This window comes from Vulpes vulpes, chromosome 10, assembly GCF_048418805.1.
Source record: "Vulpes vulpes isolate BD-2025 chromosome 10, VulVul3, whole genome shotgun sequence".
Classification (NCBI taxonomy): domain Eukaryota; kingdom Metazoa; phylum Chordata; class Mammalia; order Carnivora; family Canidae; genus Vulpes; species Vulpes vulpes.
This window is the reverse complement of record NC_132789.1, coordinates 79,222,522-79,247,328: the sequence shown is the minus strand read 5'-3', so window position 1 is coordinate 79,247,328 and position 24,807 is coordinate 79,222,522. Positions and strand designations below refer to the sequence as shown.

Genomic DNA, 24,807 nt, shown 5'->3' with positions numbered 1-24,807 from the left:
GGAATAAGCCAATGGAATAAAATTAAAATCTCAGAGATAGATTCAAGTATAAATGGTGATTTGAAAAATTGTACACATGGTACCAAAAGTCAAACGAGTGACTTTAATATGCATCTCTGATAAGAGGTCATTTCATCTCGGTTCAGAAAATTCTGATGTAAAAACTCAGTGAGGAAAAGTCTTTGTCCATGTTGTCGAAAAACTGATTCATGACATGAAGAGAGGAGAGAGAGAGAAAAGCAAAACAAAACAAAACCCTGGGTCATAACTGTATCCCATTCACAAAGATGCAGATAGATTAAAGATCCAAATGTGAAAGAGAAAACTAACAATGATGAAAGAAGAGAATATCTTTGTGACTTAGAGATGAGGAAGCACTTCTTAAATAGATCCCCCCCAAATTTCAAAAAATATATTTTTATTACATCAGAATTATTTTTTTTCTCAAAGAAGAATGCCAGTTGACAGTTAACTGGTAGTGATATATTAGGACAGACAGACTAGTGACTGAGAGAGGCATGCTAATATCTAGACTCTACAAATTATTCCTGCAAGTCAACATGGATAAATAGGAATCCCTTCAGAAAAAATAGGCAAAGTATATAATGAACTATTCACAGCATTGGAAATCCAAGGGGCATTAGTGTTTGGAGAGAGGCTCAAACCCAGTTGTCATAAAAGAAACACAAAATATGAACAGCAAGGGCACACTTCTTCACTTTGATCAGATTGGCAAAGAATCAGATGTTTGGAAAATGCCAGATATTGGGGATGTCCACCACCAAGAGGCATTTGGCCTTTGGTAGGGTTGTAGACTAGTATGAGCCATTCAAGGGACCATCTGACACTCATGCAGTGAAGAATGCATGTTCTCTCTGACTGAGGATCCCACCCTTCTATTCAAGACAAATTCTCACACAGGTCCCTAAGGGGACACGCATGAAGATGTTTATCACAGAATTGTTTGGGGTGGGGAGAGTTAGGGACAGCCTAGGGAAACGGAAAAGTCAAGTGTGGTGGACACTGACGACAGAGGACTCTACACCAATTAGGAAAGCAAAGACCTAGATGCACATTCACAGCATCCTAAGAACAGGGCAAAAGAAAGAGAAACTACCAGATCTAAAGTACATCTACGTTCTATAGCAAAGCTATGCTACAGCATCACTTATATCTATGTGATATAAGTGATATATAGATATAAGCATCACTTATATCTATGTCTATGGAGAGTACACTTATGCACCGATATTCCCCTGCATTTAAAAAATCCAAGCCTGAGTATTAGAAATTTTAAGGGATGTCACCTCTGGGAGAAGGGAGTGGAGGTAGGGAACGAAGATAAAAGAGAACGAATAAATAAAACAAGAAGGGACCTTGTAGTTTTTGATTATGTGCCATGAAACAGTAGATTATGATTAACTCAACCCTCCACATAGGAGGTTAAAATGAAAAGGGATTGATAACCTGCAGCGGTTGGGAAATCTTCAACTTCCAAACCAGCGAAGGTCAGCTCTAAGTGTACCAGCTACACAGCTTGCGACACAGTGTCCCTCTGCGTGGCCATCCACAGCATCTGAGTGGCCTGCAAGGCTGAACTCTGGGATGCTCCTTCGAATTAAACAAGAAGAGTTTAAACACCCTCTACAAACTGCATATCACAAGCAATGGGGTTTTTTATCTTAGTGCATACAGAAATTTTCCCTTTTTGCTGGCTTATTTATTTATTTATTTATTTATTTATTTATTTTTAAAGAAGGTGATCACTGGTTTTCTGAAGTAGCTGAAAATTAATTGTGCTCTACTCCCACTCCAGGCCTGGGGCATTTTTAGGTAAAATTGGATAAAGACTTCCGATTTGGAGAAAAGAGATGTACTATTATTTTGCTGTTGTAGAAATAACTGTTGTTTGTATCTCAAAAAGGAAGAAAGGAGTCTTCAAGAGCAAGCATCTTGGAATTGGGTGGAAGGTGGTTTGACTTTGGACTGCTTATTTAAACTTCCCGGGGCTCGGTTTCCTTATATGTAAAGTGGGGATGCATCGGGCTTAAGGTTGTTGAGCAGAAGAAATGACACGATGTGTGTGGAGAGCTTGGCTCACTCACGGTGTGAACGTAAATAAGTAGCTGTCATTGTTCGCTTTCATCCGCGGCCTGCCCCTGGAGTACAGGTGTCGTCACACTCCTCGTTCTCGGCAGTACGACAGAGAGGGATGAATGCTGCTTGTAAGGCAGCTCCAGGGCTGAGAAAAACTCATTTCAGGTCTACCACATGAAAAAAAAACACTGGAGTCCATGAAAGAATACAGAGTCTCCTGTGGATGGAGGTCAGGGTTTGCCCTCCCATGTCCAACAACACCAATCTTCCAATTTACCAGATATTAATATTAGGAAATATTAATCAGATGCTCAAGGGCTCCCTTTGGACAGAAATCACACTTCATGATGTCTATATTCTTAGCGGCCAGTTGGAAGCCTGACACCTCATAGAGACTCAAGGAATCCTACACAACAACCCTTAAAATCCCCATTTTAAAGACTAAGAAACTGAGGCACGAATTTGAGCAAAGCTACATGGCTCATCAGGGGTGGAACCAATAGTCTGTTTGTTTTGAATCTCAAATATGACAATTTTTTCCCCTTTGGCAAATGCTTGATGGCTCTCACAGAATGTGGGAGGGGCAAGGGGTGGATTTCTAGCAACCTCTATTATTGGTTTGTTTTCTGGCCATCAAGGCTTTGATGTTCCTGGTTTTTTTCCACATCTTTTGTGAACCTCTGACTTTGTGGTATCCTTTTTCTTTTCCTGCTGGCGATGAATGCCTCATCTCAGCCTCCTCATCTGAATACACCGGGGTGCATGACGTCTTCCCACCTACTTGGAGTCCGCTCTCCAATGTCCACCAGCTCAGTCCCAGCCCCTACTCCTGTTGTATTTTCTTCTGAAGGCTGAGCTCTGACTAGGTTCATTTACTAATTCATTTTCTGTCGCACACACATAACAGTAGCCTGGCTGGGGAGGCAGGGCCCTCGGTTTCACTAGCTGCTTTTTCTTATGTGCCTGGAATGCCACCTGGCCCCACAGGAGAGGTGCTTGGTGACCCACTATCCCACACTTTTAAACAGGCTCTTCTATTTATTGAGCGTGAGGCTATTCGGCAAGAACCGTATTCAATGCTTAATGCATTTCCTCATTCTTATGCTTACTCATATTCTCACAAGATCCTGGCAGGGTGGCAATGCCACTGTCTTTTCGGGGTGCCCAGCAGGTGTGTGAACAGCTCAAGGACAGGCGAGTGCATCTTGAACCAGGTTGTGCTCTTACCTTTGCTCTTTAGCTGCTGTTCTCAGCGTTTACAATGCTCCCTTCCCTCCTGATTAGCTCTCTGAAGTCAAAGCTCGGAAAGATAGTTGGCTTAATGGTTAATAGCGGGGACCCTGCCCCGCACCAGTCATCGAAATCTAAATTAGGATCCTGGCTCTGCTCCTTTGGGGACAGTGGTTGGGGAAGAAAGGATGATTTCTTGCAACGCCTGTCACCTGTCTGAGCAGAGGCAAGGTCATTTGCACTGCAGAGAACCCACTCCCTGAGGCCTGCAGTCCTGGGTTGGCCAGCCCCGCCTAACCCCGGAGGCTGCGGGGAGCCTCAGCTCCTTGCAGAGCTGGCAGCCAGGTTGGGGCTCCCCTCCCGCGCCCGCAGCACCCTCCCCTCCCCCCGGGGCGGCCCGAGCGCAGCCCTGCGCCCCTGCGTCAGGACAACGCCCACCGGGGGGCGTTGCCGTGGACATCCTTGGAATCTGTCCTCTCCTCCAGCACCAGGTTTAAAACCTCAGCAGCACGTGTCGCCTGCAGAACTGCCCGCCACCAAGGCCCCAGCGGTAGGGACCAGGTGCACAGGGGCCGGCATGTCCGCGGAGGTCCTGGAACACCGGGGCTCCGGCAGTAAGCTCTCCGACGGGCAGGTGCGTTGGGCGGCCTGGTTGAGCCAGGAGGGAAGGGAGTTTGGGCCTCGGTGGAAAAGGGCCCGAGCAATGCAATGTGGGTGTTTCCTCCTCCCTTAGAAGCTCACGGAGGAATCTGAATTTATTTGAAGGTGATTAAAATATCCAGGAAGGCAACAGATAGTGCAGGCCCTCAACGCCTGTTGCCGAGGGAAGGACACTTGTCCTGTGCGGCTTTAAGGGAAACAGTGCTGTGATCTCCTAGAGCCTTGGATCAGAGCCGTGCGTCTCTGGGCAGGTCACTGTCCCTCTCTGTTGCCTGCTTTCTCTGTCCTGCCCTGCAGTGGCTGCATCTTAATGATCTGGAGTGGGAGATGGGATTTTTCTAGATCCACTTTCCTGTAATACTCACGAAGTGCTCTCAGCCAGCTTTCAAAATGGCAAAATTGGAAGAAATTGTATCCTTCTTCAACTTCTGGAGAAAATGAGGCCTGAGGAAGTCTCAGACTTACTCAGACCTGGGGAAAGAGAAAATTAAACAGAGTGGAAGATGAAGAAGCCTTAGCCCTGAACTGGGAATGTGAGAGAATCCTAGATGTGACTGGGGATCATGCTCGGGGTGTGTTCTGTTCTCCGAGATTCATTGCCTTTTCTCTTGTGGTGAACAATTGCAGAATACACTCTGTGACTGAGTATTGCACTCCTAGGCTCTAGGGTTCAGACTGAAAGCCCAGCTCTGGGAGATAACACCGGTTTATAGACATGTGTCATCTGTAGGATTAGTGGGAGCGATCTAGAGAACAGATAGGCAGGCAGTGGGGGGAAGGATGGTTGATGTTTTAGTACAACTAGAGAGACCACAGAACTTTGGACTGTTTTTTTTTGTTTTGTTTTGTTTTTTTTTTTTTTGTTTGTTTGTTTGTTTTTTTTTTGAGTCCTGTGAGAAAGACTTCCTTTGAAAAAGATGTGCGGTGCTTGGTAGAGAGACCTTCATGTTGAGGAGGGACAGGGCATCAGACAAACCCCAGAACAAATGCTGGCTCTGTCATTGTTTAGTTCCAGTGCCATTGGCAGGGGGCCCCCACAACCATGGGGGGATGGGGGGAAGTGATCTGGTTAGGGAGCCATGGGAGGTTAGAAGACTGAGAACCATAGATTGTCACTCTTGATGACTGGGGGATAGGAAGGAGTGTTTAGAGCAGGCCTGGCATTGAAAGCAGGATAGTTAACTTTGCAAAGCTTCAGGTTTTTTCATTTTGAAATTGGAATAAAAAACCCATGTCCTAGCATTGCTATAAGAATTAAATGAAATAGTATCTGTAAAGCTCTTAGCACAGTTCCTGGAGCATGGTGTCTAGTCAGAACTGGTTTGTTTGCTCAACAAAATGTGTCTGGAGCATTGGCAAGAGAGATAAGCACTGAGTCAAACACCGTGGTTGGTATAGCTACACCAGGGTGGGATCCTGGGTATGGAGTCAGGAGCCGTGAGCTTGTGTCTTTGGGCTACTAAAGCTGTGGAGTGGGGAAGTCACCCAGCTAGGAGGAAGGGGCTCAGTCTGATATCTGTAAAACTGAGGTGGTGGTGGTTGGGGGGGGCAGTTTGGACTAGGTTGAGGGGGGACAGGTAGGATTCCTCCGGCTCTGAGAGTCTGCAAAAAAGACATAGTTTATGCCTTCTCGAAGCTCCCGACATAGATGAACAGAACATGCTGGACATAATTCGGACACGAGCCTGGAAAGCATGTGATATGTCAAGTGCTCTACACATAACAACCCTACAAGAGCTATTTGGTCCATACGTTCACCCAGCAGGCTCACTGTGCATCTACTATGTGCCAGGCACAGCAGAGTTTCCGCACCAGTGAAACGTGTATTCTAGTGGAGGAGAAAAATTAGACAAAAACTAATCAGATGGACACATCATTTCATGTAGAGAAAAATGCTGTGAAGAAAAATAGAACAGGGCAGTGGGGTACAAGGTGAGGGGAATCATAGCTCTGAACAGCGAAGCCAGTGATCAAATGCAGATCTCACCTCCATACCTGGGGCACTCCTGGAGCACACAGCTTCCTCCCGCAGAGACGCACTGGAATCTAGAGTATGATGTGTCCACGGCAAGATGTCTGCATCTTGTTTCCTGTCATCTTATACCGTGGGTGTGTACGCATTAATCACACACCCGATTGCAAGCTTCCTACCATAGCTCCAGAAAGCACTAAGATTGAAAGTGCCCCTGGAATACCTAGCTAAATTTTTCGTGTGATTTTGAAAAATGCTCTTTTCCAAAGATTACAGAGTGTATTTGTTAGACACAACCATGGAGACTGTATTTTTCCTGTTAAGTGTATTGCCTTGTGATCAAAATTCTTTCCTTGCTGGGTGCTAGTAAAGTTAACTTTCTCTGCCCTATTTCTCCTATTTGGTTTCTGAGATACTTTTCTCTACTTTTACCCATCCTGGGTGTACATATATTTCTAAGTCTGCTCTCATGCCTTTTGAAAACAAGATATAGATGATGAGCCTATGTTCTGGAAGAGATTTGCCCAAGGCCGCATGCTGGATCAACATGGCAACACTAGGATCTGAATCCACCCAAGGCCATACCATATCACAAACATCCCTGAGCTTTCTTTCATTTAAAGTCCCTCAAGTTTTGAAAAGGGGAGCTGTTGTCTCAGTTGGGTGTGTCACTAGGAGGCAGAAGGATGTGGAATTGTTGGATCCATGTTCAAGTCCAAGTTCTGTCCCTCATTAGCTGGGTGTCCTTGGACAATCCACTGAAACTTGCAGAGCTTATTTCCTCATTTGCAAAATAATAGCACCCACCTCCTGGTGCTATTGTAAGGACTAGAGAGCTAATTACCTGTAAACTCTTGTAACAGTGCTAGTTGCTGCCAGCGATGATGTTCATTAGCTATAAAAAGCACCAAGTATGGCTCCTGGCACACAGTGGGTGTTCATTCAATGGCAAGTCCTATTATTAATATTAATAACAAGAAAGAGTAGTATCTTATCATATGGTAAATGTGAATTTGAAGATACATTTGGGAAAAGTCATAATTAAAAATAATCTGTGCATTTACCAGTGGTTTCAAAGTCTTCCATGGTTAAGAATCATCTGGGGTCTTCTGAAAATGCAGATTCTAAGATCCTACCCCAGACACTCAAATTTGATAGCTTAGGGTGGCGGGGCCCAGGCATCTGCACTTGAACAGGGCATCATCCCCAGGTAATTTTGAAGTGGAGAAACAAGGAATATTCATTGAAGAACTCTGATCTAGGAAGCTTATGGGGAGAAAGTGAAGGGGACAGATGTGGGTAAGAGTAGGCTGTCAGGAGTAGTGTTGAATACCTGGTCTGCAAGAAACATGAGCCTTAATATGAATATATTGCCCGTAGCAGAAGGAATTATCTAGAATGATATTTAGGAGTCTGGGTAACTGACCTGCTACCTTCCACCTGTGGGACTTCAGAGGAGTCACCCCTTCCTTTCTCTGGCATTGTTTCCCCATCGGCCAAATACGGGGGTGGAACTAGATGAACTCTAAAGATAGGGCCAGCTCTGCGAGTCAAGTGTCATGTGGGCATCAGAAGCTGAACGGAATGCTTAGAACCAGGAGGGAGTATTCATGTCAGCTTGGGAATACCGAGGTCTCCTGTAAGGAGGGAGACCCAAGAGGACTTTTGAAGGGGGCTAAGATATTTGAAAAGGGAGGCAGAGGGTGGTGCAGGGCATTTGCTTTAAGGAGAAGCTGAAAAGACAAGGAGAAAGCTGGTTTGCTGGTGAGGTGAGTCCTGTGGGCGGAACTCGGGAGATGAGGTACCGAGATACTCCTGAATATCAGAAAGAGGTATTTTATCCTGCCGGCCACGGGGAGCCTTTAAAGAATTCTGAGCAGAAAGAGGACACAAGAGAAATTCTGTTAGGCTGGATGGATACAGATCACTAAGAGCTGGATTAGTGTGGGAGCAGTGGGAACAAAAGAAGGGCCTGACCTGATCCCGAGGGTCATTTCTGGGAAAAGTCAGTTAGGACTTGGACATACACAGGAGCAGGAAGGTGGTGGTGATGGGAGGGTTGGGGAGGGGTGCATTCAAGTCTGAATTGCCCTAGTCATAGGTGGTGGCTGTTAAGGTGTACCTGGAATGTGTTACTTTTCTTGGAGGCCAACAGAAGAGAATGTTGCCAATGGAACCAGAAATGGAAATCTTTTGTCATTTCAAGGAAACCACGAAGGACTAGGGGCTCAGTGTGCTCTGGAGGAAGAAGAGTGGTGTCAGAGACTCCTGTGCGTATCTCTGGCAGGGTTTAAAAAGGCGGAGGCAGGGCAGTGTCCTGCAAGAAGCTGTGAGTCACAGACGGATGTAGGCTGAGGTCCCATGGTGTGGGGTCCTGCCCTGGCTCTGTCGTTGACTGCATACCTAAGGGCAATTACTTACCTTCTCTGATGCTTCTTTTTGTTGTCAATAAGAGCGGACACTTGGTAGATAATAAAACCTACCTCCTGAATTGTACCAACATTCAATGAGATGATCCGAATCAAGTGCTTGTTCTAATGCCTGCAACATTATAGACTCTTCATACATGGTAGATTAACTATACTGGAATTTAAAAAAAAGACAAAAGATCTGTATTCAAGAGAAATAACATCATGGTCCATTTAGGGGTATGTAACAGTTCAGTTTTCCCATTCACTGAAGCACTCTGCTGATGATTTTGGTTTTTGCCCCACACCATTGGTTTTGGTGGAGTTCTTGGAAAATATTAATTTTTTGAATGAAAAGAATTTCATTTTGAGGGTCTCAATATTTCAGCAGGCCTTATGATGATGCTAAGTCACTGGGAGAGCTACTGGGAGAGTCATTGGGCAGGCTCTCAACAAGGCTTCTCACTGAGCTGATGTAACACCCATTCCACTAATTTCATTAACTTTCTTACAAGAGAGTAATTGTTCTGCATGGTTTTGTTTTGTTTTTCTTCCTGCTTTTAGGTACATGCTATTTATTTGTGGGTACACAGGGAACTTTAGATATTATTATAAAACTTGACTGTATAGTTTTTAAAGATTGCTGCAAACCCTGCAATGCCAACCCTAATTGCACCTTAGTTTGCTGTCATATGAAGGTGGAAAGTACTAGATCCTTGTCATATTTTATTTAGTGTAAGACATCCATCTTCTGGCAGGTCATTTGTGTTACTTTTATGTATTTTTTGACTCTTTCAATAACTGGATATCTTAGATCCTAGCTTATAGGACATACAGCTTTCCTGAGCAAGATGCTTCCCTGAGATCCTTGCCAAAGGCCAAACAATCATTCTTGTGTATTTATAATATTTCCATCATTTTTATATGTAAACTGTTCTATTGTTTTTTTTTTCATCATGTGAATACTGCTTACAGGGCTTATTATTAGCATGATTTTTCTAGATGAGGAAACTTAGAAGGCCAAGCTATTTGCCCAAAGTGTTTCAGCTGGTAATTGAAAGACAGAGGACTTCAACCCAGATCTTTGGTCTCAAACACCTATTTTTAGTACTTTGTACACTGTATTTTTCAGTGTTTTCCTGAACAATTTTTGAATTGTATTATACCATCTCTGAGGATCTCCGTGTTGTGTGTCTATTAAGCCAAATATTGAGGCCCTGAAGGATGAGGCATTATTCATTTTTGGATCTTAGAGCTATAATGGTGTCTGGCCCTTGGTAGGTGCTCATTAAAAAGCTATTGAATCTATAGGATGACCGGTAACATCACTGAATAAAGGTTTCTGAAATTGAATTCTGATCTAGGAGCATCATTGAAAATATCACTTCCCTTGACTTACTTATCTTCTCCCAGAAGTTGGGTCCTTCTGTGTAGAATATATGTAGCTTATTGCATTCCAGGCCTTAACTAGAAGAGAAAGTTTATGCCAGACTCTTCCTTGAAGATTTCACAGGAAAACATTGTAATCAAGACCACTTCATCTTGTAGGAAACAAGCTACATTGAAGACAACTCCAACCAAAATGGTGCCATATCACTGATCTTCTCACTCAAAGAAGAAATTGGTGCCCTGGCCAAAGTCTTGCGGTTATTTGAGGTAAACATTCATTTCTGCCTTGGACAATGCATAGCAGACTTCTGGGTTATTTTCTAATTGAATGTCAGGAGAAGAACATGGGATCTGGAACTGAGAGGCTTGATTTTCAGCTCAGGCACTTAACATTAACCAACTGTGTGACCTTAGTGGAGTCTTCCATTCTGTCGGAACTGCTGTGTCTCTATTCACAGAATCAGAATCTGTGAATCATTCAGAATCATGAGTTGTACACATAGGAAGCTGGCCATGGTTTCAGACATCTTTTATCAAGCTTTTCCTGAATTAATTACTATCTTTTTGGTATTCCCAAAGCACTTTACTTTTAAAGTGCTTCAGGCAGAGAACCTTGGCTTAGTCCTCTTTATATCCTCTACAGACCAGTTTTATGCATATTTAATGTTCACTTAAGAATGAAATTAATTAGAAGCAAAGCAAATTAGGCTTTATTTTTTAATTTTTTTGTCCTGGATTTTAAGAAGGAATATTTTTGAACCAATTATTTTTTACCCTAAATTCTTTAATTAATTATATCACATGGGGTACCTAGGTAGCACAGTCAGTTAAGTGTCTGACTCTTGGTTTCAGCTGTGGTGATGATCTCAGGGTCATGACATGGAGCCCCATGTTGGGCTCAATGTAGAGTCTGCTTGGATTTCTCTCTCCCTCTAACCCTTCCCCACCACTTCTCTCTCTCTCTCTCTCTCAAATAAGTAAATCTTTTAAAAAATTATATATGGTGACTGAATACATAAATCAATGGAGAAGAGACACATCTCTCATGCAGAAGAATTCCAAATAATTTAAGTAGATACTCTATACTCAAAGAAGAACAGCATCACTCTCCACTCTTTAAGTGTGGGGGGCACAGTGTGACTTTCTTCTAAACAGGACAGGATGGAAAGGGGATGGAGAACCCAATACACAGTAGCTCAGCCAGGTGATGAAGGTCAGTATCAACAGTGATAAGTCATGTAGGTAGGAAGAACCCTTGATAGGACTTGATAACAGCACTTTACCTCTGTGGTCTTCCTCCTCTGAAACCATAATCCCAATCCAGCTAGAAGAAAAACATCAGACAAGTCTCAGTTAAGGGGCACTGTACAAAATACCTGACCCACACTCAACAAAACTATTTAGATCATCAAAACCAAAGAGTGTCTGAGGAACTGTCACAGTCAAGAGGAGGAGCCTAATGGGATATAACCTCTAAATGCTGTGTGGGTCTGGAGTGGGAGCCTGGTACAGGAAAAGGACATTAGATATAAAGGAAAAAAATTAAAATACAGTATAGTCTTCAGTTCATGAACATGCATCAGTATTAGTGCATTGGTTCTACCACACATTCCACAATAACATACGGTGCTAATAGTAAGAGAAGCTGGGTGCAGAGTATACGAAAATTTTCTATATGTCATCTTAGTTTTTCTATAAATCTAAAATCTATCTAAAAAATAAAGCCTATTTTTAAAAACATTGAACATGTCTATCCATAGGAGGTGGGGGGGGGGAGGGGGATGTCTGCCTGAATGAGAGCAAGCAACACAGAGAAGAAAGAGCACTTTCTGAATGACAAACTGTTCATAAGGCAAAATGAATCTGTAAAATGCTCCTATGCAACATTCTAGCCTTTGTATTATACAGTTAATCAGCATTTTCCCTCAAGAGGTCAGGCTTTAATCAGTTAATAAATTAAATAATAGTAAATTAACAGGATGTTTTCAACCTAATAAATAAACCACAAGCAACTAAATTACCAGTACTAGATAAAATGCACCCGGAGGGTGTGTGTGTTGTGTGTCTGTGAGTGTGTGTACTCTGGATGAACTTTTTAAAGCATTATCTAAAACTCAACTGCCATGGTCAATAAGAGGTATTATTATATACATCTACAGAGGAGGAAGTAGAAGTCACCATACTGGGATTGGTGGAGGGGCTTTTTGTCAATGTGTATTGTGGTTTTTTTTTTTTTTTTCAAATATATTTCAGAACTTGCTCTAGACATTAGATGGATCGGCTTCCCTTCTGCCCTTCTAAACAGACTGGCAAAATGCAGAGTTAAATTATCCTCCTTCCTATCCTCATTGAGGAAGATAGAAAATTGAATTCTAGGGCAGCCCCAGTGGTGCAGCGGTTTAGCGCCGCCTGCAGCCCAGGTTGGGATCCTGGAGACCCTGAATCTAGTTCCACGTCAGGCTCTCTGCATGGTGCCTGCTTCTCCTTCTAAGGCCTGTGTCTCTGCCTCTGCCTCTCTCTCTCTCTCTCTCTCTCTGTCTCTATGAATAAATGAATAAAATCTTAAAAAAAAAGAAAGAAAATAGAATTCTAGTGTCTGTGGAACCACAGTATGAGATGTACCAGTCATAGCGGATGCTTGATTCTGTCCCCATTTAACCTGGTGGAGGAGATATAATTATGTTTTATGCGTGAAGGAAGTGGGGTTCTGAAAGGTTGAGGTATTTGTTTAAGGTCACACAACTAACGTATCGCGACGACGGGATCCTGGATGGGCAAACCAGGAGCTCTCTCTGGTGCCCCATGCTTCTGCCCAAATACAACTGTCCCTGCATATCTGAATACTTCTGGAGTTTTCTTTTTTTTTTTTTTAATGCAAATATCATGGCTCCATCCTCCTAGTCTTTGAGAGAAAGGGACCGGTCACTAGGTATTCCTTCTTTCTTTCAGATTGAAACAGGTATCAAAGTGCAAGAAAAATAACTACCTACGTCCCTCTCATCCCTATCAGCCACTATTAACATTTTGACAGGTTCACTTTCATTTTTTTTTCTTGTATGATTATGGTCTCAAACATTACACATCAACGTACTGTTTCTTTATAAAGAACTACAGCATTAAGGATGTGTGGCAGTCCTTTCTGATCAGTCCTGTCATGCTGCAGACTTCCTGGCCAACACAGCATTATTCTGAGTTTAGTATACTTTTTTTCTATATTTCAGTCCTTAAAAAAAAATGATATCTACATTGACAAGTGCTGTGCTGTTCACACTTGTCCTGCAGCCTCCGGGGGTCAGCTCAGTAGAGCCCAGAACATGGACTCTGCAGAGACAGCTGTGGCTTTGGGAAAATTGCATAATTTCTCTGTGCTTCATTTCCTCATAATAATACTAGCATTTGTTTCAAAGGGTAGTTGATAGGACTGAATGGCTTACTGTAGGCAAAACCCTCTGAGTAGTTGCACAATTAAATATTCAGAAAGAATTGCTCTGTATTCTTTTCTGAATGCAGTGATTTTGAGGTACATACATGTTGATACATCCAGATCCACTTAATAATTTCTGAAGAGTAGTTCATACACGTACCATATATTATTTATCTGTCCCCCTATTTTGGGCATCTGTGATATTTCCGATTTTCTGAAGTCACAGACAATTCTGCAGTACTTTGTTGTTGTTTTTGGTATGCAATGTGCAAATTTTGTGGGGGGGGCATTCAATGAGTTAATCTTTATTAAACTATAAATATGAAGATCAATTATGCCTATTCTAAACAATAATGATAGAGAGCTTCTTAGATAAAAAAAGAAAGAACTACAGAAAGAAACAGACAATAAAAATCCAGCACTTTGCTGTGTACACATTATAGAGCAAAATATATGCACAAATTTTGAAAATAAAATGCTTAGCTAAATCAACTCACATGCAAATACAAATTGAAAAAAGCAAGGGCTTTGCTGAGTGAAATAAGTCAATCGGAGAAGGACAAACATTATATGGTCTCATTCATTTGGGAAATATAAATAATAGTGAAAGGGAATAGAAAGGAAGGCAGAAGAAATGGGTAGGAAATATCAGAAAGGGAGACAGAACATGAAGACTCCTAACTCTGGGAAACGAACTAGGGGTGGTGGAAGGGGAGGAAGGTGGGGGGTGGGAGTGAATGGGTGACAGGCACTGAGGGGGGCACTTGACGGGATGAGCACTGGGTGTTATTCTGTATGTTGACAAATTGAACACCAATAAAAAATAAATTTATTCTTAAAAAATAAATTTATAAATAAATAAATAAATAAATAAATAAATAAAATAAATAAATAAATAAATAAATAAATAAATAAATAAATAAAAAGAAAAAAGCAAGGGCCTTCAAGGATAGCATTTGGAAAAGAAAAATTTAAGCTAGAATTTTAATTGCTGGTCCTAAGGCTTGGACATTTTTAGTCTTATTTATTTATTTTTTTGAGAGAGGGGGTAGAGAGAGAGAGAGAGAGAGAAATGACGATGATGAAGGGGAGGGACAGGCAGAGGGAGCCCAACTTGGTTTCGGGTTCATGACCTGAGCCAAAGGCTGATGCTTAACAGACTGAGCCACCAGGTGCCCCTCAATATATTGTTTTAAAAGAAACTACTAAGTTGTCCTCTAAACTACTAAATTACCCTGTAACATTTATGCTACCTTTAGTTTGCTGCAGGAACACTCATTTCTCTATACTTTTAAGGTTATTTGCTTATCATTGCTTTTTAATCTTAGACAGTAGAAGGAGTAGGATGTACCAATTTATCATTTTAATTTTTGTTTCTCAGATTACAAGTGAGATGATAAGGTGTCTTTTCATATTACAGGACCTTAGATTTTATTCCTTTGTAAATTGTGACTTGTACATTCAGATTTTAAATTTTTTCTGTGGCAATTTTACCTTTTCCTTACAGATTTCTTGAAATTTTATGTAATCTGAATACCATTCTGTAGAATGACAAATATTTCCTCCCAGACTCTTTATTTTACTTGAATTTATGGTATCATTATCATACTGAACTTTTAAATTCTAATGTAATTAATATTTTCGGTCACTTCTTCTATCTCTTCCACATGTGATCTATGAGCCCTGTCAGAAATCTTAGAAAAAGTATAAAGATCAGAAGGATGCTAGAAGACTAGAGAGAATCCAAAGCCTTGATTTTTTATTTTTCTTTTCAAAACAAGGTAAAAAAACCTAGAATGAATTACTTAATATAGTTTGTCAACATTCAAAAGGAAATAGCAAGGACCAAGAGTCAGGCAGGGCAGGGCCATTAGAGGAAACAAGAGTAGCTCAGTAGAGCAGAGAGACTGTGAGGGCCCCAGCGTGTTTGTTGTGTATTTACATCTCTTGTGATATGAGGGTGACTGAGGTGGAAGAGCAAGTGTTAGATGGAAATACAGACAACACCCCTATATCACGTAGTTGACACTAAACCTCTGGACCATATAAAATAAAGCCAAAGATAATAAAAGGTAAAACTAATGAAAGACTCTAACCTACACTTTATGCAGTGTTTCCTAAATAATATTCCTTCGAATTCTATATGTGAATAGGTATTTTATTAGAATGAATAAAATAAGTCTGAAAAGTCTGGAATAGTCTGGATAAGTCTGGAAAATTGAATAAGTCTGAAAAATTCTCCGTCTAGATTTTGGAAAGCCATCGCACACATAAACATATTAAAGGCCCTGGGAAGCCCTACAGAGAGGGTATTTATCCAAGGTTATGGTGCCCGGTATTTCCCAAATGTATTTGGCCAGGCAGTCTTGTTCAGGGAAGGCCTACTGATATTTTGCAGGCATTAGTGTTCCACTAGATTCATGCTGTTTTAGAGTTATGAGCTCCAGACCATCAGTTATAACCTAGGTTTTGGGGGCCCAAGGAGTAGAACAGCATTGGGTTAAGAGTATACTGTCTAGAACCAAACCGAGTTCAATACCTTGTTGCACTGCCTATGAGCTGGATGAGCTTGGAGCAGTTACATGACCTCTTGGTGGCTTAGTTTCCATATTTTTAAAAATAAAGGTAATAAGAATCTTTCACAGGGCTTCTGTGAAAATCAGATGAATTAATGCTTGTGGAGTGTTTGTTAGAGTACCTGACACATGGTAAGAGCGCAATAAATGTTTATTCTCATTTCTGCATATCAGTTTTAGAGAGCCATTGAACTTCAGGGAGTCTTAAGTTCTCAGCAATGTGAAAAGGTGTTAAAGGATTAGGATTATTTTCTTGAAGAGGGATGATGGGGCAAGGACATATTTGAAGGGCTATTCTGGGAGAGAAATACTAGTTATTCTGTTGCTTCAGAGGTAAAAGGGCAAGGTGTAGAAATCACAAGAGGCATATTTGGAATCACTTAAAGGTAACATTTCTACTGTGGAAGGGTGCCAGAAGGCATTACACAGAAGTATCCCCACTGTGAAAACAGCCAGTGAAAGGCAGGGCAGAATCTAAGCAAAAATCATGGTGTAAAGAGACTTACTTGTTCTTAATAGAGACAAAGGCCATAAATCTATCCAGCTCCCCTAAGATTGGCGATGGAGGGAGAACATTCCATATGGAGAATCCCCTGTACCCTAGGAGTCCCTCACTGCAATCATATCCATGTTTTTTTTTTTTTTTTAAAGATTTTATTTATTTATTCATGAGAAACACACAGAGAGAAAGAGAGGCAGAAACACAGGCAGAGGGAGAAGCAGGCTCCATGCAGGGAGCCCAACATGGGACTTGATCCTGGGTCTCATGATCAGGATCAGGCCCTGGGCTGAAGGCTGCACTAAACTGCTGAGTCACCCGGGCTGCCCAATCACATCCATGTTTGATGACAGGACCATTCTTGGATGGCTTGCAGCATAGCAGACATGCAGCAGGGACATTTAACTACACCTTAGTACATGCTCAGAGTAATAAACCAAGGACTAAGAGTTGTGTGAACCTAGATGACCTGGACCCCTGTCCCAACTCCATATGGTGACAGCTTCATTAGCCCCTCGCCGTCAAGAGTGCCTATGGGCATCCTAACTCCTCAAGCAAAACCTGAGATCTGCAGAGTGAGGGCAGATTTCCATGGTCAGGCTTCATTCCCTCCCTGGGAGCCCATCTTTTCCTCGGATGATTAACACCAAAATCGCTGTCCCATGAAGGGAAGCTGTTACCTGCCAGTGGGCCTGTGGACTTGTTGACCTCGGCTAGTAACAATACCAGAATGTAACACAATCACTTGGGTATTTATAACAGAGATACAGAAGTACTGTGTTGGCTTCATGGGGAGAGACTGAAGCAGATGTTTTCATGAACTGGGGTCAAATAGTTAGGAAGACACCAAGATGCCACCTGTGAACTTGAAAACATCTCACTGTCCTCAGTTGTTCTGATTTTCGATTCTTCATGCATTTATTTAAACATTATCTGTAGCTCTCTGTATTTTTAGACTCTACTAGCTCGTGTCCTGCCCCTTTGTGGAAAAATAGTCTCTTGCGAGTCTTTGCTGCAAGTGGCTTCGTAATAGGCTGTAAAATCAGATGTCAGGCCCTTGGGGAGGTTGCAAAGAAGAGGTCTCCCTCCCTCTGCTAGCATTCCACTAATCACCTTACTGTAAGTTCTCTAAGGAAGGGAACGAGCAAAAACATGGATGGAGAGTACTGAGTTCATGGGTATTCTCAATTAGCACCATTTACTTGATGGGGACACAGAGGTCTGACTAAGCAAGCTGCCCAAAGTTAGACACTTAACCAAAACTGCTTCAGAGGTCACCCCCCGTCTTCACGATGGATGGGGCTTTTGGAAACAAATGGAAAAGGCCCAGTCGGTATTGGCCACATTCACATCCTATGCTCCGCCTGTACCCAGAGGACCTGTGCCTTTTCCGTATCAGATATTCAGTGAGCTCATCCTCTCATATTTATGCATTCAATTAATGTTTTTTTTTTTTTATTTTTAGCATCCACTGCTAACAGATCCTGTAAAGGTGCTAGGAAGATTGGGGCGAGTCATGGTTGTTCTCTGCCCCTACAGAAAGGAGAGAAGCTCAGGGGCCCACAAGGCAGAGTCAGCCAGGAAAGGTTTCTTGCAGATGGAATGTTTGAGCTGACACCTGAAGGGGGTGGCCAGGAGAGAGAGGAGGGGGGAACTGAATTCCAGAACAAAGAACTACATACCTTAAAGGGAGAGAATAAGCAAGCGGTCAGGCCGTAGAATCCTCACATCCTTTGTATCTGCCCACCTCAGAGTTCCTGGGGACAGAGGTTGGGTTGCAGGGTTACATGTAGGCAGTTTGGACTTTAAGGTCCCGCCTGTAACCTCTGGGCCTGGAGAGCAGGACAGGATCTAGAATGAATCCCGAGGGTTGCCTTGACCCCACTGGCCATAGATCCAGAGCAGTCGTGAGCTGTAAAATGTCTACAGGAACATTGCTTCTTCAATCAAAATAAGAAGAGCTTTGAGTTCCATTAGGGGTGGGGAAAAAGAAGTTCTTACCACCCAGATGACTTCTTAAAATTTTCTTTAAAGGCCCTAATATGGATCATGATACAAAGAACAGCCATGTAACTCACTCCCTGCTTAAGAAATGACCAAAGTCCCTGGGCTTCCTCCCCAGATATAGGGATTAATCTGAATCTGATATTATTCCCACCCATCCTCTTAGACTGTGCTATATATGGCTGCCCATTAGTGATGTAGGGCACAGTGCTGCAAGCTTTGACTCTTCGTAAAGTTGGAATTGTATGACGACTGTCATTCTGCAGTTTTCTCTCCTGATGATGGCATGACAAACGTTGCCATGATGATCTGCTCAGTGTTCTCATTGGTTCTCCCTGCTGTGTGTTCATGTGTGACTCTACTGCATCCTGTCCCACTGGTGGGCATTTAAGTTGCTCTCATTGTCCCCCCGCACAGGTGGTGCAGCACTAACCCTCCTGCACGGGCAAGGGTTGACTACAAGGACTTCAGATTGAACATTGGTGCAGGTTTTAGCCGCTCAATCACTTAGAGCTGGACGTGTCTGAGAAAGAGCAACACAGGATATACTTTCTGAACTTTTATTATGAAATTCGATCCCACATGGTGACAATTTAAAGAGTGCCATGACCCCAATCACATGAATTGTGATTGCTCTTCGGGAGCCCTGGACTGAAACTGGGCCTTTTCTATCTTGTGACCCTTGGGGTGAGCAAAAGTATGAAGAGGAACACAAGGACACAACTGTTCTTTTCTCTAAAGAGGCCCCAGTTCTCTCCAGAGAGGAGTCTCCCCTGAGTTGGATGCAACCCCAGCTAAATGAGGAGAAGGTGAAGGGATAATCTAACAGAGACGGAGAAGACAGAGGCCAGAAAAGGCCCAGAGATCACAAGGGAGATTTTTCCAGTGGGATCAAGAGTGTGTCTCTGGGGACGGTCTCCAGAGGGCATGAATCTGGCTGATGATGCAGCTTGAACCCACTTGAGGAGTCTTTTCCAGGGGAGGGTGGGCAAAAATATGGTGGTCACGCCACAATTTCATCGTGTGGCCCACACTTTTCTGACGGTGTTTGATTTCCTGTTCATCCCAGTGGATTTACTTCCAGATTATTGCTCTACCAGGGTGGTTCTGGGCCCTCTCACAGGACAAGATGGGCAAAACATATAAGAGGACCTGCCTGTGTCCCCCTCTCTACTCCTGTAACTATAATTTCTTACCCCAAATACTATAGGGGCCTGCAGACTGCTTCTGCCCTTGGCCCATGAGGCTACTCTTAAACAGACCACCTCTTTCAAAGTGCGAGCCAAGAAAGGTATCTTCTCTGCCTCATTACCTTCCATAGCTTCTTATTACCACTCTGAGCGAAACGTGAAGTCGGGGGAAGGGCCCATAGGTCCCTGTCAGTGACGGCTCACCTCATGTCCTGTTGCCCATCCTCTTGCTCATTCTGCTCCAGACACTCTAGGTCTGCTTGGCCTTCCTCAGTCATATTGTGTGCTGTCTTACCGCAGGACCCTTGCACTTGTGGTTCCCTCATACTTTTCTCTCTTGTTGACTTCAGATCTGTACTTACAAATCATCGGTTTATTTTTTGACCTGTTCCTGTTTAAAATAGCACCTTTATGGCAGCCCCCCCCCCCCCAGAATATTCAATCCCTCCTTCCTGTGTTATTTTTCTCCATTCAATCTGAAGATTGTCTATTCTAAAAATAAGTAGAAATATATATATTTCTATTTCTACTTATTTTTCATAGTTACTGTTAATCTTCTGCTTCAAGAATGTAAGCTCAGGAAGAGCAGGGATTTTTCCCACCCTGTTCAGACATATCCCAGCACCATGAACAGTGGCACATGGAAGGTGCTTGGTTGAATGAGTTGTTGAACGCTCCTGTCGTTTTATGTGAGACCAATGATTTGGGACATTCTTAGTGAATGTCTTTGATTTTCCCCCAGAAACCTCTGGAATAGGCCAGAGCTTAACTTCGTTCAAGTTTATTCTAAGGCAACAGCCTGTAGTGGTGCAAGAGGCTCTCCTTTCCCAGCCTAGTCTTGTCTGAAAGTATCTTCTGCTTTTCTTTCTCCTTTTTGAAACATGCTTTAAAGAAAGAATCTGAGAAAAATTTAGGGTAAAGCAAATAAAAAGGGAGAAACATCTCATAAAACATAAGGCATCTTGCCTCCCTGGAGAATGTATATCTACATCAAGTTGAAAGAGGCAAAGCATAATAGTAAGTCTTTACTGTATATCCATCAATGAAGCCAAAATTGTGTTAAGTGCTTTTCTCCTTTTTTTTTCCCCCTGAGCTACGAGGTAATATTACTGTCTTTATTTTAAACATAAACCAAAGTTCAGGAGGACCAAGTGCTGTGTCCAAGGGTGGAAAGCAGCAGAGCCAGAGCTTGAACTCAGGTTAGTTTCCAAAGCCCACTCTCCCCACTGTACCCTTCTCCTTTTCTCCAGCAGTGAAACAGAAGAAGAAGGAATGGACCCTAAGCCAGAAGAGACCCAGAAGGGCAAATCCATTTTTCACCGTTGTGAATTCTGTGCATCTGTAGTTTTATTCACTAGTGACCAAGCCCCCTATTTAGAAAAGTTTTCCTCAAGGATGGGAGCAGGAAGGGGTTTCTAGCTAATCTTTATAGAAATCAGAGGTTCATTTCAGTTTCTTTTTCTCTGAGTCCCCATGCTCTCTGCTCAGGCATCCTGATTAAGGTGTTACCTTGCTATCTTTTATGAGTTGATTCTGTTGGACAAATCATGAAATTGTCTTCACAATATCTACCTCCGAGCTTCCCTTGCCTTCACTCAGATGTCTGTGATGTGGTCAACTTGTAAATCTATACAGACCTCTTTGCCTAAAAATAAAAATTAATTTACTAAAAGGTAGCTGTGATCATAATTGGGTTTGGAGGTTCATCTCTAAAGCCTCTCTTAGCAACCAAAATTATTGGTATCTAAGGATCCTCACTGATAAACTGGACAAACTCCAGTAAGGAAATTGCATGCCAAACTTGAGACTTATTTATTAACAAATTGATTCAAATGGGAAAGAAATAGTTTAAAGAGTTTGGCGGGGTGTCCTTAGCTGAAAACTTCACTCACATTTAAAAGATAAATGTCTCTTTTCATTATAAGTCTGATATTATAAGGCTTTTGGCAACTAAATAGAAGTTATACGTAATCTCATAATAATTCACTTGGATGAATTTTATTCTAGTCTTTTTCTTTTCTTTTTTTTTCTTTTGGCCCAGGCATAATTTTTTAAAATGTGTTTTAATTATCATATACTTATATGCATCCTGAGTATTTTCCCAAGTGGTAGTCATTGCAACCACTTAAGAAATAAATTTTTCATTATAAAAGTAATAAGTGTTGTTTTTAGAAAAGTCAAAGTATGATAAAAATAGAAAGAAGGAAACAAAATTATCTGTAAATCCATCATCTGTAGACTACTACTGTTGACATATTTCGGAGTAGATTACTGACATGGCTTTATGCATGTTGTTGTTACTTGTTTTTTTTAAGATTTTTTTTGTTTGAGAGAGAGAGAGAAAGAGAGAGAGAGAGAGAGAGAGAGTGGGAGAGAGCATGCGCTGGGTGGTGGGGATTGAGGGCCAGAAGGAGAGGGAGAAGCACATACCCCCAGGACCCCGGGATCACGACCTCAGCCAAAGGCAGAGGCTCAACCAACTGAGCCACCAGGTGCCCCCTTTGGTTTGTTTTTTATTTTAATTGACGTAAAATTGACATACACCCTGTCAGTTTAAGGTGCACACCATAGTAATTTGATATTTTTAAATTTTTCAAAATGATCCCCACCAGAAATCAGGTTACCATCCTCACCATCCAAAGTCATTACCATAGTATTGACAAAGTCCCTGTGCTGTACATCACATGCCCATGACTTATTTTCTTTGTAATTGGAAGCTTCCACCTGTTAATTCCCTTCATCTATTTCTCCTGCCTCCCAACTCCTACCTCCTCTGGTAACCAACATTTGTTTCCTGTATCTATGAGTCTGTTTCCGTTTTGTTTGTTAGTATTTTAAATTCCTCATGTAAGTGAAGCCTTACGGTATTTGTCTTTCTCTGTCTGACTTATTTCACTTAGCATAATACCTCCTAGGTCCATCATGTTGGTACAAATAGCAAATTTTTTTCTTTAGAGTATTTTTACGGCTGAGTAATATTCTACACACACACACACACACACACACACACACACACACACACCACATCTTTATGCATTCACCCATTGATGGACACTTAGGTTACTTGCACATTTTTGGCTATCATAGTGAACATAGAGATGCATGCATCTCTTCAAATTGGTGTTTTTGTTTTACTTTTTTCAGATAAATACCTGGAAGTGGAATTGATAGACTGTATGGTAGTTCTGTTTTTATTTTTTTGAGGAACCTCCATACTGTTTTCCATAGTGGTTGCACCAATTTACGTTCCCACCAATGCTATCCAAGTTCCCTTTTTTCAACATCCTTGCCAACACTTGTTATTCCTTGTCTTTGTGATAATAGCCAATCTGACCAGTATGGTTTTGATTTACATTTCCTTGATGATTAATGATGTTCAACATCTTTTTATGTACCTGTTGGTGTGTCTTCTTTGGAAAAAATGTCTATTCAAGTCCTCTGCCCATTTTTTAATTGAGGTGTTTGTTTTTTGATATTAAGTTATGTAAGTTCTTTATATATTTTGGATACTAACCACTTATTGGATGTATGGTTTGCAATTATCTCCTAGTTGCTTTTTGGGTGGTTTTTTTTTTTTTTGGTGGTTTCCTTTGCTGTGCAAAAGCTTTTCAGTTTGATTTAGTCCTATTTGTTTATTTTAGCTTTTGTTGCCCTTGCCTGAAGAGATTGGTTCAAAAATACTGCTAAAACCAGTGTCAAAAAGCTTATTGCCTATTTTTCTTAGGATTTTTATGGTTTCAGGTCTTATATTCAAGTCTTTATTTTGAATTTATTTTCATGTATAAGATAGTGATTTAGTTTCATTCTTTTCTATGTAGATGTCCAGTTTTCCCAGCACCATTAATTAGGGAGACTCTCCTTTTCCCCATTATGTATTCTTTCTCCTTTGGCATAGATTAATTGACCATATATGCAAGGGTTTATTTCTGGGCTCTCTCTTCTATTTCATTGACCTATGTGTTCATTTTTTATATATCTTATTTTATTTAAATTCAGTTAATTGATGTATAGCATATCATTAGTTTCAGATGTAGAGTTCAGTTATTCATCAGTTTCATCTAACACTCAGTGCTCATTACATCATATGCCCTTCTTAGTGCCAATCACCCAGTTACTCATATGTGGAATTTAAGAAACAGAGGATCATAGAGGAAGGGAAAATAAAATAAGATGAAATCAGAGAGGGAGACAAACTATAAGAGACTCTTAACTTAGGATCTATGGGTTGTTTTCGTACCAGTACCATACTATTTTGATGACTATGGCTTTGTAGTATCATTTGAAATCAAGGCATGTAATATTTCCAGTTTTATTCTTCTTTCTCAATTTCTTTGGCTACTTATGGTCTTTTGTAGTTCCATACAAATTTTAGGATTCATTGTTCTAGATCTGTGAAAAATGTCTTTGGAATTTTGATGGGGATTGTATTGAATCTGTTGATTGCTTTGGGCAATGTGGACATTTTAACAATGTTAATTCTTCCAATTCACGAGCACAGTATACCTTTCCATTTATCTGTGACTTCTTCAATTTCTTTCATTGCCGTCTTACAATGTATAGGTTTTTCACATCCTTGTTTAAATTTATTCCTAAGTATTTTATTCTGCTTGAGGTAATTGTAAATGGGATTGGTTTCTTAATTTTTATTCCTGATAGCTCATTATTAGTGTATAGAAACACAACTGATTTTTGCATGTTAATTTCCTCTTCCACAGTTTTACTGAATTTTTTTTTTTACTAGTTCTAGTAGTTTTTTGGTGGAGTCTTTAGGGCTTTCTATACGTTGTATCATGACATGTGCAAATGGTGATAGGTTTACCTTTTCCTTTCCAATTTGGATGCCCCCCCTTTTTTTTTCTTGTCCAATTGCTGTGGCTAGGGCTTCCATTCTTTGTTTTGTTCTTGGTCTTAGAGCAAAAAATTTCAGCTTTTCACTGTTGAGTATGAAGTTAGCTGTGATTTTCTCATATATGGCCTTTATTATGTTGAGGTATGTTCCTTTTATGTCTGTTTAGTTAAGAGTTTTTTGTCATAAACGGATGTTATATTTTGTCAAGTTGATTTTTCTGTGTCTATTGAGATGACTGTGTGATTTTAATTCTTTGTTTTGTTAATGTGTTAATGGTATATAGCGTTGACTGATTTGTGAATGTTATTTGCTTTTCATTGGTGGCATATCTCCATTGAGTGATTCCACTATAATTCTCCTAATCATTCCCCTATTGTGGGAGTTTAATTAGTTTATAAATTTTGGTGAATTTTTTTCCCCATAAGTTAGATCTCCAGAATTATAAAAACCGAGTCATGGGGCATATGTTGTTTTATGGCTATTCCTAAAGTAAGAGGCTTCTCTCTGGA

The 24,807-nt window shown here is 41.3% G+C and overlaps 1 protein-coding gene across 1 annotated transcript in view; it reads left to right on the top strand.

Moving 5' to 3' along the window:
• Window positions 1–3,400: 3,400 nt before the first annotated feature.
• Window positions 3,401–24,807, top strand: part of PAH (phenylalanine hydroxylase) — a 76,022-nt gene continuing 54,615 nt past the window's right edge. The window contains exons 1-2 of the mRNA XM_026013097.2: window positions 3,401–3,961; window positions 9,916–10,023. Coding sequence (XP_025868882.1) covers window positions 3,905–3,961; window positions 9,916–10,023 — 165 coding nt within the window. The 5' untranslated portion in view covers window positions 3,401–3,904. The remainder of the gene's footprint in view (window positions 3,962–9,915; window positions 10,024–24,807) is intronic.